The 13847-nt window shown below is 40.8% G+C and overlaps 1 protein-coding gene across 6 annotated transcripts in view; it reads left to right on the top strand.

The window, feature by feature from the left end:
• The window catches only part of TJP1 (tight junction protein 1), a 308480-nt gene that overhangs the window by 6422 nt on the left and 288211 nt on the right, over positions 1 to 13847 (top strand). For all 6 annotated transcript variants that reach the window (XM_038418328.1, XM_038418329.2, XM_038418327.1 and 3 more), the window contains exon 2: positions 12225 to 12357. In XM_038418328.1, the coding sequence (XP_038274256.1) occupies positions 12225 to 12357 (133 nt within the window). The remainder of the gene's footprint in view (positions 1 to 12224; positions 12358 to 13847) is intronic.

Below are 13847 nucleotides of genomic sequence, written 5' to 3'. Positions count from 1 at the left end.
AGTGCCTTGTATAACGGTACTAAAACCTCCTTATCCCTACTGGAAATGCCTCTCCTGATGCATCCCAAAACCGCATTAGCTTTTTTCACAGCCATATCACATTGGCAGCTCATAGTCATCCTATGATCAACCAATACTCCAAGGTCCTTCTCCTCTTCCGTTACTTCTAATTGATGCATCCCCAACTTATAGCTAAATTTCTTGTTATTAATCCCTAAATGCATAACCTTACACTTCTCACTATTAAATTTCATCCTATTACTATTTCTCCAGTTTACAAGGTCATCCAGATCCTCCTGTATAATATCCCGATCCTTCTCCGAATTGGCAATACCTCCCAGCTTTGTATCATCTGCAAACTTTATTAGCACACTCCCACTTTTTGTGCCAAGGTCAGTAATAAAAAGATTAAATAAGATTGGTCCCAAAACCGATCCCTGAGGAACTCCACTGGTAACCTCCCTCCAACCTGACAGTTCGCCTTTCAGTAGGACCCGTTGCAGTCTCCCCTTTAACCAATTCCTTATCCACCTTTTGATGTTCATATTGATCCCCATCTTCTCCAATTTAACTAATAATTCCCCATGTGGCACGGCATCAAATGCCTTACTGAAATCTAGGTAAATTAGATGCACTGCATTTCCTTTATCTAAAAAATCTGTTACTTTTTCAAAAAAGGAGATTAGGTTGGTTTGGCACGATCTACCTTTTGTAAAACCATGTTGTATTTTGTCCCATTTACCATTGACTTCAATGTCCTTAACTAATTTCTCCTTCAAAATTTTTTCCAGGACCTTGCATACTACAGATGTCAAACTAACTGGCCTGTAGTTACCCGGATCACTTTTTTCCTTTCTTAAAAATAGGAACTATATTAGCAATTCTCCAATCATTCGGTACTATTCCTGAGTTTACAGATTCATTAAAAATTCTTGCTAATGGGCTTGCAATTTCAGGTGCCAATTCCTTTAATATTCTTGGATGAAGATTATCTGGGCCCCCCGATTTAGTCCCATTAAGCTGTTTCAGTTTCGCTTCTACCTCTGATATGGTAATATCTACCTCTATATCCTCCTTCCCATTTGTCATGCTACCATTATCCCCAAGATCCTCTTTAGCCTTATTAAAGATTGAGGCAAAGTATTTGTTTAGATATTGGGCCATGCCTAGATTATCTTTAACCTCCACTCCATCCTCAATGTTAAGCGGCCCCACTTCTTCCTTCTTAGTTTTCTTCTTATTTATATGGCTATAGAACCTTTTACTATTGGTTTTAATTCCCTTTGCAAGGTCCAACTCTACTCGACTTTTAGCCTGTCTCACTTGATCCCTACATGTTCTGACCTCAATTAGGTAGCTTTCCTTGCTGATCCCTCCCATCTTCCACTCCCTGTATGCTTTCTGCTTCTTCTTAATCACCTCTCTAAGATGCTTGCTCATCCAGCTTGGTCTACAACTCCTTCCTATGAATTTTTTCCCCTTTCTTGGGATACAGGCTTCCGATAGCTTCTGCAGCTTTGTTTTAAAGTAATCCCAGGCCTCCTCTACCTTTAGATCCATAAGTTCTTCAGTCCAATCCACTTCCCTAACTAATTTCCTTAATTTTTGAAAGTCAGCCCTTTTGAAATCAAAAACCCTAGTTGCAGATTTATTTTTGTTAATCCTTCCATTTAGTTTGAACTGAATTAGCTCATGATCACTTGAGCCAAGATTGTCCCCTACAACCATTTCTTCTATGAGGTCCTCGCTACTCACCAAAATTAAATCTAAAATGGCATCCCCTCTAGTCGGTTCAGCAACTACTTGATGAAGGAATCCATCAGCTATCACATCTAGGAAAATCTGAGCCCTATTATTATTACTAGCACTGGTCCTCCAGTCTATATCTGGGAAGTTAAAGTCTCCCAGGATCACGCAGTTTCCATTAGTATTTACTTTATTAAAAACATTAAAAAGGGCTCTATCCATATCCAAATTAGATCCCGGAGGTCTATAGCACACCCCAAGCACTATCGTAGGAGAGGCTTTACTAGTTTTCTTCCCCAATGTAATTTTTGCCCAGACAGACTCTGTCTTATCCATTGCATCGCTTCTTATTTCTTTACATTCTACCTCATCATTGATATACAATGCTACTCCACCCCCTTTACCTTTGTTTCTGTCTTTCCTAAAGAGCACATACCCTTCAATACCTGTAGACCAGTCATGACTACTATTCCACCATGTTTCTGTTATCCCTATGGTATTTGGTTTCACTTCCTGCACCAGTAGCTCTAGTTCCTCCATTTTGTTACCTAGACGCCTCGCATTGGTGTACAAACATCTTAATTTTTGCTGTTTGGCCTCGCTCACATTTTGTACCCTATTAGGCACAGTCATTCTACATCCAGTATAACCTATTAGACTAGTATCCACACCGCCCTCACTCCTTATATACATTCTCCTACCCACGGCTGTATCCATTCTTACTTCATCTTCTTCCCTCTCAATGCTAAAATCTGGCGTGGAGATTTTCTGGACATCTCCCATCCATCTCCCCCCAATTCCTAGTTTAAAGCTCTCTTTATCAGTTGTGCCAGCCTCAATCCTAGAAGTCTATTTCCTTCCCTACTGAGATGAAGTCCATCCCGAGAGAACTGACCTCTGTCCGTGAATGCCTCCCAGTGGTCATACATCCCAAAGCCCTCCTTATAGCACCACTGCCTAAGCCATCTGTTGACAGTCATAATCTTGTCAGACCTTTGTTGCCCTTCTCTAGGAACAGGAAGGATCCTGCTAGAGATCACTTGAGCCTCAATTTCCTTAAGCGTCTTCCCCAGCCTAGCATAGTCTCCCTTAATACTTTCCAGCGAGAATCTAGCCGTATCATTTGTTCCCACATGAAGGATAATTAGGGGATTCTTTCCCGCTCCCTTTAGGATCCTTTTCAACCTCAGGTCTACATCCCGTATCTTAGCACCCGGAAGACAGCACACCCTTCTATTCTCAGGATCAGCTCTAGTTACAGGCCTGTCTATTCTTCTCAATAAAGAGTCCCCTATCACATAGACCTGCCTTTTCCTGGTGACAGTGCTATTCTCCAGTGTCTCCCCTGTTCTCTCTGGCTGCAAGTTCTTTCCATTCCTATTTTCCCTTACAATCTTCTTCAACCCATCCTGTATCTTCCTGGGGCTCATATTTGGTGTAGTCTCCCTTGACTCTTCCCCTTTTTCTATAGGGCTAGCCTCTCTTCTCTTCTTCCTTACCCTTCCACCTTCAACAAGTACCTGCTGAGCCCCTTCTTCATTTTCCAACTCTGCAAACCTGTTCCTAAGCTCTATTTCTCCTTCACTAGCCCATCTTTTTCTCTGCCTGGTTCTTTGAGTCACATGTTTCCACTGACCACTTTCCTCATCCAGTCTCTCCTCAAAATTCCCCAGCCCTGGTTCCATCTGTGAGTCTGAGCTTTTCCCTTCAGATACCTCATATCTTTGCTCCATCATCTGCTCAAACCCCTTCCTAAACTCAACCAGACTTTCCACCTGCATCTCCAAACCTCGGATCTTTTCCTCCATCAGCTCTATCAGACGGCATTTCATGCAGAAAAAACTCTTACCGGTTCCCCCCTCCAGGATCATGTACATACCACAGCTTCCACATCCAGTCATCCTCAATGTGTCTTTCACTGCAGGAGTCACTCCCACAGCTGCCTCTGTATCTGTCATAGCCCTCCCACCTAAATCCTGTTAATCTGGGAAACACAAGCCACACCAAAAAGACCACCACCCACAGCAAAAGCAAACCCCAAACAAGCACCACAATACAAACTCCAACTCCCCTGTTTAGAGCTCTGTTTGCTAGCTCCTGTGCCACTGCAGCTGTCTGTGCCGCTGCACGACTGGCTGGCTACCTTTATAGGGCCCCTAGTCAGAAGCCCCACCCCCTAGGCAGGGCTCAGCTGCTCTCTCAGCACAAAGCCCCACCCCCTAATCAGGCTCAGCTGCTCTCCCAGCACAAAACCCCTACACACACACACATACAAATACTAAAAATACAAAACCAAGTACAACTACCTTCTCCTCCAACAGAACTCCCACTCAAACTCCCTTGTTTAGAGCTCTGTTTGCTAGCTCCTGTGCCGCTGCAGCTGTCTATGCCGCTGCCTGACTGGCTGGCTACCTTGATGCTTACCTCAGGGAGCTCCCAGGAAGCATCTGGCAGGTATCTCTGGCTCCTGGGGGCGGGGGAGCGTAGCTAGAGGGGGAGTAGGGGGAGCGGCCGCTCCCGCACTGATCACATCAAAAGTGGCGCCTTAGGCACTGACTCCCTGGGTGCTCCGGGGCTGGAGCACCCACGTGAAAAATTTGGTTGGTGCAGAGCACCCACCGGCAGCTCCCCACCCCACGCCTGGCCCCAGATCACCTCACCTCCGCTCTGCCTGCTCTGCGGAAGGTGCTGCCCTGCTCTGCTTCTCCACCGCCCTGGTGGCTTCCCACTCAGGCCGAGGGTGGCAGAGGTGGGCTGGGGGGAGCGCTGATGGTCCTCCTCACGTCCCCCCCCAGCTCACCTCCACCTCCCTGGGCCTGAGCGGGAAGCTGCAGCCTGAGCGGGAAGCTTCCCGCGCGAACAGCTGATTCACAGGAAGCCTGGGGGGGCAGAGAAACAGACGACGGCTTCACACTCAGGCCGAGGGTGGTGGAGGTGAGCTGGGGCGGGGAGCAGTTCCCCTGCGCCGCCCCCCCCCCAGGTTACCTGCTGCGGCTCGGGAGGACCTCCTTGCGCCCCCCCACCCCAGCTCTCCTCCGCCTCCCTGGACCTGAGCAGGAAGCCGCGGCCTGCTTGTCAGCCTGCCCCAGCTTCCTGCGTGAACAGCTGATTCGTGGGAAGCCTGGGGGGGAGAAACAGAACGGGGCGTCGCGTTCAGGGGAGGAGACGGGGGTGGAGCATAGGTGAGCTGGGGCCGAGGCTGGGGTGTGGAGCTGTCAATGGATGCTCTGCACCCACTAAATTTTCCCCGTGGGTGCTCCAGGGCTGGAGCACCCATGGAATCGGTGCCTAAGGCACCACTTTTGGCTGGTTAAATTTAGAAGCCCTTTTAGAACAGTTGTCCCTCGCAGAACAACTGGTTCTAAAAGGGCTTCTAAATTTAACAACCGGTTCTAGCGAACCGGCTCCAGCTCACCACTGGTCCTACTGACATCGTCACTTTTTTTTTAGCAGTGGGGAAGCTTGGCTTCCAATGTTAAGCTACTAAAGTTTCAAGTACTCATAGTATAGTGAGAAAACAGATATAAGTCCTATCAGCTTAAGATTCTGAATTTTTAATTTTTTTCTCTTCCGGCATTGCTTATTGTGAAAATATTCAGTTACTGTGTGACCTTCAACTGAACATTAACTGTAGTGACTTTAAATATTGCTTTTCAGAGGAGCATCAGTAGGAATATTCACAAAATGTGAAAACATAAATGTCTTTATTCCATACTTTTCTGAGTGAACTGTAACCACCAATAAGAGAAATAACATTTAACTTTGTTCAACATCTTGCAGGGCAAGATCAAGCCTTCATTGAAGGATACATGTGGTGTTATGGCAAACGTGTGAGGAAGTTTGCACAGCAGCAGCTGCCTGCACAATGACTGTTTCTAATATATGCTATTAGTCTTTATTGAAGAATTTATGTGGGGTTATGGCAAACATGTGGTGAAGTTTGCAACAACAGTAGTCAGCAATAAGAGAAATAACATTTAAATTGTATTTATAAGATTAAATTTGTACTTAAATATTGTATTGAAATGCTGTAATTACTCCAGTCGCACACATTGCATAACATTCCCACTGAATGTAAACTTGAGTAGGCCATTCAAAGTCTGTAACACTAGTTAAATAGGAAGAAGAGCTGCCTTGGAAATTGTGTTTAATTTTGAAATACTATTAAACATAACTGACATGAATAGAACACATTTTGAAATTAGTCCAGTTTGTTTCAGCCAAAATTTATATGTGACACTGAATGTTTTTTAACTCTTTGTAGCACAAGCAAGAAATTAAACAGCAATGCACATTTTAGTGCATAATATGTAGACATTTTAGTGGATAATATTTAATAACTGTGTTTATTTTTTTATTGTATGTTGTCAACAAAGCAAACCTATATCTAAGTTGTTATTGTTCTTGTAGCATGTAGAAAAACTGCTAAATGTTGTGGCCTTTTCTGAAAGCTATAATATCATGCATTATAAATAGTTTATGTAATTTTTTGAACATGCATTCTAGCTAGTTATGTCTTAAGTCATCTCTTGATAGATGGATTATTCGTGAATCAGTGAAGTTTGGTATCTTGTTAGGTTAGCAGATTTGCTAATAAGTGTCTGGAACAAGATTCCTAAAATATATTGCATACTTGACTTTATTTACAAAAAGAAAAGGAGTACCCGTGGCACCTTAGAGACTAACAAATTTATTAGAGCATAAGCTTTCGTGAGCTACAGCTCACTTCATCGGATGCATTTGGTGGAAAAAGCAGAGGAGAGATTTATATACACACACACACACAGAGAACATGAAACAATGGGTTTATCATACACACTGTAAGGAGAGGTTTCAGAGTAGCAGCCGTGTTAGTCTGTATTCGCAAAAAGAAAAGGAGTACTTGTGGCACCTTAGAGACTAACAAATTTATTAGAGCATAAGCTTTCGTGAGCTACAGCTCACTGGAGAAATACCATGGGGACACAAATCAGACGTCAAGAATTATAACATTCAAAAACCAGTTGGAGAACACTTCAATCTCTCTGGTCACTCGATCACAGACCTAAGAGTGGCTATACTTCAACAAAAAAGCTTCAAAAACAGACTCCAACGAGAGACTGCTGAATTGGAATTAATTTACAAACTGGATACAATTAATTTAGGCTTGAATAGAGACTGGGAATGGATGAGTCATTACACAAAGTAAAACTATTTCCCCATGGTATTTCTCCCTCCCCCCCCCCCACTGTTCCTCTGATATTCTTGTTAACTGCTGGAATTAGCCTACCTTGTTTGTCACCATGAAAGGTTTTCCTCCTTTCCCCCCCCTGCTGCTGGTGATGGCTTATCTTAAGTGATCACTCTCCTTACAGTGTGTATGATAAACCCATTGTTTCATGTTCTCTGTGTGTGTGTGTGTGTATATAAATCTCTCCTCTGCTTTTTCCACCAAATGCATCCGATGAAGTGAGCTGTAGCTCACGAAAGCTTATGCTCTAATAAATTTGTTAGTCTCTAAGGTGCCACGGGTACTCCTTTTCTTTTTGCGAATACAGACTAACACGGCTGCTACTCTGAAACTTGACTTTATTTAGTTTCTAGAAAAATAATTTAGATAGATTTACAAAAATACATTTTCTGATCAATGGGAATGAAATTTACAAAGATACAATATCCCATCAGGGACGAGTCAACGTCGAAGTCAAATAGACTGTTTTTCTAAGTAAGGATTATGGACGTTATGTAAGGTTTGCAGGCTCAAATTGAGGTTTTCAGATTAGTCAGAATTTAAACAGCATAGTTTTTCAAAAGTTACTAGTTTGATTTTTCAGTACCTTAGATTGTCCAAGCTGAACCTCATTTAAAGGACCTGATTTTCAGGAAATACCAAACACACACTCTCTCTGAAAATTAGGCCTTTCAAGATGTTTCAAACGGGGCACTCAAAATCACTAGTCACTTTTGAAAATCTTGGCTATTTCTAATGTGTCTAAATCCACTAGAGTGCTTTGAAAATCTCTTCTTCAGGCCCTAAGACAAGAGCCCTTAAACTAGCAGTACTATAGTAATGTATATATATATAATATATACTATAGTATAGTAAAAAATTCTACAAATTTTTTAACAAAAACAAAAATTTTACACAAATTTCCCCCCTTTAGCTTATGATAAATCCCATATGCCAGAGATAAATGTGTTTAAAGACAGGGACTAAATAATTTGTTTGTTTTTCTAGTTTTAAACAAAAGTGATTTCTCATAACTAAAGGGAGAGGTAACACCACGGATCAACTTGTATTATGTTTATTTGCTGTAAATGTTTAGATTATAAATGGGTTTTCCCTCTCTCATTAGTGGGGTTGAAATTGGATGTGTTTTGAGAAAGGCCAGAAGAATAGAAAGTGAAAAAGAAAGTGTTCTTGGTGTTGTGCTGTCTATAGCCAGTTCTAGGGATGCTGCATTGTGAGGCTCTGATTGTATTAAAGAATTGTTATTTAAGATAACAGTCTTACCTCCTTCCTCTGGACACCTCTGATGCCACAATATATTGTTCCTGAAAAAATGTACCCTGTATAGGAATTGCAAAATGTACTCGCCACTTAATCTACGCAATTGAACATGAAAGATGAAAGTCGGAGTGAGGCATCCACAAGTTAGGCCAAGATGGAATGCCCTATTACCCACACGTCTACTGTCACCTTCAACTGTTGGAAAGAGGCAGGTTGTTGGGAATCCTACCAGGGTGCTGTCTCCTGACCCTCCTAGAGACTTGTGATGAAGCAGAGAAACTGCCCACCACAGCATGGGTTAAAGAGAGCCTTTGGGCACAGCTAATCCCACCCTGTTATACTTGCAGTCAATGACAGGTCTGGGGGGGGGAAGAAGAGAACCTGTCTTAGTTTGGGCCTGATTGGTGGAGAGGCAAGAGCTAGCTGCCTTCTTACCTGAGAGGAAGGGTCACTAGCCTGCCAGCCAAGGCAGCCACCTGGGAGTGCATACTGTCTCCCAAGGGAGACTGTGAAGGAGATATAGGAGCCTCTGGCACCTGAGTGGAGCCCAGAAGTATTGCGGGGTTGGCCTCACCAACTTGCAGCTGCCCCACCCAAAGAAGCCTGGGACTGTGCCAGGATACAACCCAAGATCCATGAGAGGGCACTATGGGAAGCAAGCCCCCCAGTGAACTGGACTAGAAGGGCCATTTCCCAAACTGAAGACACAGAGGTAGAAAGTAGCTCAGGGCAGTGGATTTAGACTCCCTACTGGGAGGGCTCCCCTTGTTCAGGGGTTGATGCACACCGGGTCTGGGCTGGGAGCTGGTGGAGAGGGAGAGCCTGGGTTCTCTTCCCCCTTCCCTACCTTGAAGACTAAGGCTCCTCAACCAAGAGGGCTGAAAGCCAAGTGCTCCAACCACTAGGCTGACTGGTCCTCCAAAACTCCTGTTATAGTACTCCATCTTTTGTTTAAATCTATAGTTAGTAGATATATGGGAAAAAGTGGAACTTCAATCCCCTTATCTGCTGGGAATTTTCTGTTTCTTCTCCTTTGCCAGAGCCTCCTGTCTGTGACAAGGTAGAAAAAGGTATCCAGGGTTGCTAGGTCTCATGATTTTATTGTGATTCTTGTGACTTTTTGCAATTGTCATAAAGTGCCAGTTGTTGGAATCATAAGATTGCATGAGAGTCTGTGTTCCTTTTTTTAAAAAAAAAGTAAGTTTCTAGCCCTCATGACTGCAAAAGAAAGCTTGAAAATGTAAGCAAGAGCACCCTAAAGACTCAAAAGTCAAAAGGCAAATAAAAAGTACTCAACTTTTTTTTAAAACCTCATGATTTTGGGAGGCCAGACTCGTGGTTTTTGAATATCTGCTTCACTCCTCCTACTTTACAGCCTGCATTTTTTGAGTCCTTCCTTGTGACTAATGCTAGTGGATGCCTCTGCTACTACAACAATATTGAACTGACTTGATTCTCGAGAGTTTCACTACTGCACACAGAATTCTGAATAGCAGCAGTGAAATGGACAAGTCACTCTGTTATTGTTTCTGCTTGGTAAAGTTATGAGCAGTAGCAAAGGCAATGGAACTGTCTGCTGTAGATTCAGTCAGACCACACTGGACTGATTTACATTTGTTTCACACTTACAAGGTCATCTTCTCAACCATAAATGCAAAAACATATTTTAAAAGTGATAACTTAAATTCTGCAGAAATTAATGGCTTAGCCTGCCTTTTCTTCCCTACTGCTGTGCACCATGTAAAACTTCCCCCTCTCCACTGCTAACTGCAGAGTGGCTTTTTAATTACTTGATTAAATATTATTTTGTTTTCTGTAGAAGGAGGAAGTGAAATGAGAGGTTTTATAAAGGATTGGGGGCATCCTCTCCTAGAGATTCTTTTTAACAATACTTGGCACAATCTGAGATCTCCAGAGGTAAAAACTGGCTTTTCAGATTCATTTTTGTAAACTCCAGAGTTTTTTTATATGCGCTTTTTCATTGAGGTTGAATGGTTTTTAAAAATACAGAGGAAATGCTCAGTATGAGGCAGTACTGCAGCCAGTGGATTAAAAAAAATAGAATTTATAGTAATTTAAATGTATAGCAAAGGGGCCTAGCATAAGTGCTTTTAAAATGTAAGCTACATCTCAAAAATAGTGCACATCACCCACTTAAAATATTTTAACATGATATAAGGAAGGAGGGAATTAAGACAAAAGTATTCAGCATTAAATTGACTTCTCTCGAGGTGAACACGAAAATTTATTAGCTACCCTTTCAATAACAAATTATAACTATTTTAGCCTGAGGAAGAAATGTCTAAACTCATCTAAAACACATGTGCCTCCAGCTTGGCTCTGCAGTCTCTTCCAACTAAAAAACAATTTAGTAACAATACTAAAAAAAATAAAATAAAAATTACATTTTCAAGGGCAATAACAATACACTGTATGTAATAAATCCTATGTACCAAACAACTACACATAACTCAGTAATATTTACAACTGTTTTTTTTAAATGATGTAACAGATATGAAAATTTAAAGGCTCTCTGTTCACGTATCAGTTTCTTTGTTTGTAATTATTCCCTCTCCCTCCCCACAAACAAATGCCTCTCTCTCCTAAGCAGGAGTTTGGATTTTTTCCTCCCCAACCAAGAAGAAGCCCAGCCCCAGGAGCCAAGCAGAGCCCATGGGCATATTTTTTCCCCACTGAGGGGGAGCCAAACTCAAGGAGTCCAATGGAGCCAATCTTATTTTGAACATCAGCACAATCTACTGTGAGCAACATCTCATTTTCATGATTCGCATGTGTGGAGCTTGAAAAAGAACTCCTACCTTTTTTCCCCTATTCCACTCATGAGCAGAGCACTTAAGCACATGATAAATACACTAACTCCAAACAAATTAACTAAAAGTTAAGCAAACACTTAAGTGCTTTTTTGAACAGGGATCTTAATAACTGACTGTACAGGAAAAACAACAAATTGGCTACCCAAAGTGCTGTCAAATGCAAAAAGTAACTCTGAAAATTTTTTCAGCTATATTAATCTTCGGTGCCGTTTATAACTATAATTGGAAAAACATTTTTAGACACATGAATGTTCATGTTAAGTGTTTTTAATGTTGTAGACTGAAGAGCTCTGTGTACCTCAAAAGGTTTTCTCTTTCACCAACAGAGGTTGGTCCAATAAAAGATATTACCTAACTCACCTTGTCGCTGATTATTCTAGTTATTAAAGTGCTCTCTTTCTTTTTGGTCCATTTCTGATTATGTCTTTTAACTTCCTTTTCCAAAACTTTGTCAGGTTGACTAGTGGCTTACCTCATATTTCAAAATTTGACCTCACTCAGGATTTAATACATTTGGCTAATAGTTAAACAGATTAGTTTAAAGTCATTAACAGCTCCCAACAAGCAACTTGAAATGTGAATCACTTATTCATAGTACTGTACTGCAGTTGCAGATTCAGTTTAGATTACCTGCATGTTAATTGACTTTGTAAGTATAGCTCAAGTGTATTTCCCTAATCTATTATCTTTATAATCTAATAGATCCCATTAATTTCAAAATCCATTAGTAATGGCAGAGTCATTAACATTCACAAAATGGAAAAAGTTAGAAAGACAATGGCATGCACATGTATGGGTGGTAATCTGTCGAAGTCACTGGGAGCCAAGATCCTGTATCAGAGGGCTGAATTTTCCTCAAAATTGTCAGAAAACAAAATTCTATTAAGATCCATTTCATTCTTCTGACAACATTTAATAAAAGGTATTATTCTATTTATTATAAGTATTTCTATGGCACCCATTATGTTAGCATCTAAAAGCTTTAATTATTGTTTAGCATTGATAATGTGTGTGGTACTTATTGGGTGAAAACTTGGTTTTCTAATCAGACTCATCACTTTTTTAGATTTACACTGTGCCTTACAATATGTCTTCATTTAAACAAGTGTTTGAGATTTCTGAAAATCTTATACATAATTGTTTTTATTTGGCAGGGTAACTCCATCATCTGAAAATCCGAATGGTGCTACTTGTAGTGTGAGTCAAGGAAAACCTTCTTTAAGAAGAATAAAAGGGAGAATACATAGAAGCAAAAGTCTAGATAGCATTGATTTCTGTGAGTTCAATGTAAGTATATATATCCATTGCATTTATCCTAGTTGAAGTTTCTGAGAACCCTTGCTATCAACGAGGAGGATGGTTAAGGTTTGTCCTTTTTTGGTTTATTGGATTTGACATATTTGTCAAAATTCAACAGGTTATTATATTAAAACTTAGTGATTTTACAAGCCAAACCCTGTGCTGGAGGGTTTTTGCAGCGTGGATGTTACTTGTATAATTAGTGATCAACAATTACATTTGATTTTTTAAGAAATCATAAGTATTACAAATTAAAATATCGAATTTTAACATTGTTTCCCAAAAGATTAGACATGTGTGGAAGTGGAGCAAAGTAATGTTGGCACACATACATCTATGTGATTATTATCACATTTCCAAACAGGCAAAAATGCAAGATGTTTTAGGATTGTATTTTCACATTTAGAGTTGGGAAGTTGTACTCTTAAGAAAAGCATATGATTTCAACAGAAGTTACTTAATAGTGTCCATAGTGTATGAATACTAAGTAATTCTAGAGAAAAGAAATGTTTTTAAAATGTGTACATGTGTATATAACATCTAATTTAGAAAAAGAGCAGATAACTTCTGTTTTAATTAAGCGGTACTGTTATACTGTTATTTGGTTCTTTTTGTCTGAAGTATTAGATCTTCTGATCGTGAAAAAATAGCTCAGGAAATTTAACATCTTTGTGGTTTTAATAGACTTGAGTATGTGATGTTGAAAGGGATATCTGAAATGAGGAAATGAGTGAGCTTTTTTTTTATTAATGTATATTGATAAAATATTGGAGCATTTCTGAATGCACTTTGATGAAGTGTAGCTCATACATGTACATATTTTAGGGAAGGCTTTTGAAAAAAGATGGCTCTTGCATTTTGCTTTGAAGATGTTATGACCTCTGGTCAGCCTGATTTCCAGATAGCATAAACGACTCCTGCACTATCAGAGTGGGGCGGGGGGGGGGTGTCTTCTGGACTCTTTAGCGCTCCTGGACTTGCAGATAAGTGTCAGTATGTCTTCTTCCAACTTCAGCTAGCAGAAGATTAGTTTCTCATCTGAGAAGAATGGCAGACATTGATCTTGTGACACTAGACTCTTGCAACCTCCACTGTTAAGTTACTGCAGTTACAATGTTGGATTTGATCTATAAAGTCCTAAATGGTTTTGTTCAGGCTAGAACTCTTCTGTGTGTGATGCTGCTGTTGTGACTAGTCATAGTACTTGAGTTAACAGATACCTGGTAATGACTTGCTGATGGCAAAGTGTTTCCTTTTGAGAGGTCCTTGACTGTGGAGCTCGCTCACTCACGCTCTCCACACTTTGTGGTCTAACAGATCCTGGATTTGTAACTTTCAGGACATCCTGCGATTTCAATTAAACTAAATCAATTCATTAAAATTCTTGGTCACTTGCTGGAATAGTGGAACTGGAGGTGAAGGGGAATCTTGGACCTTACTCTTAAATGGTCCTTGAGTCCATGACTGACTAAACTCTT

The sequence above is a fragment of the Dermochelys coriacea genome, chromosome 10 (genome assembly GCF_009764565.3).
Source record: "Dermochelys coriacea isolate rDerCor1 chromosome 10, rDerCor1.pri.v4, whole genome shotgun sequence".
In the NCBI taxonomy this organism is placed as follows: domain Eukaryota; kingdom Metazoa; phylum Chordata; order Testudines; family Dermochelyidae; genus Dermochelys; species Dermochelys coriacea.
The sequence above is the reverse complement of the archived record's forward strand: the minus strand, read 5'-3'. Positions and strand labels throughout refer to the sequence as shown.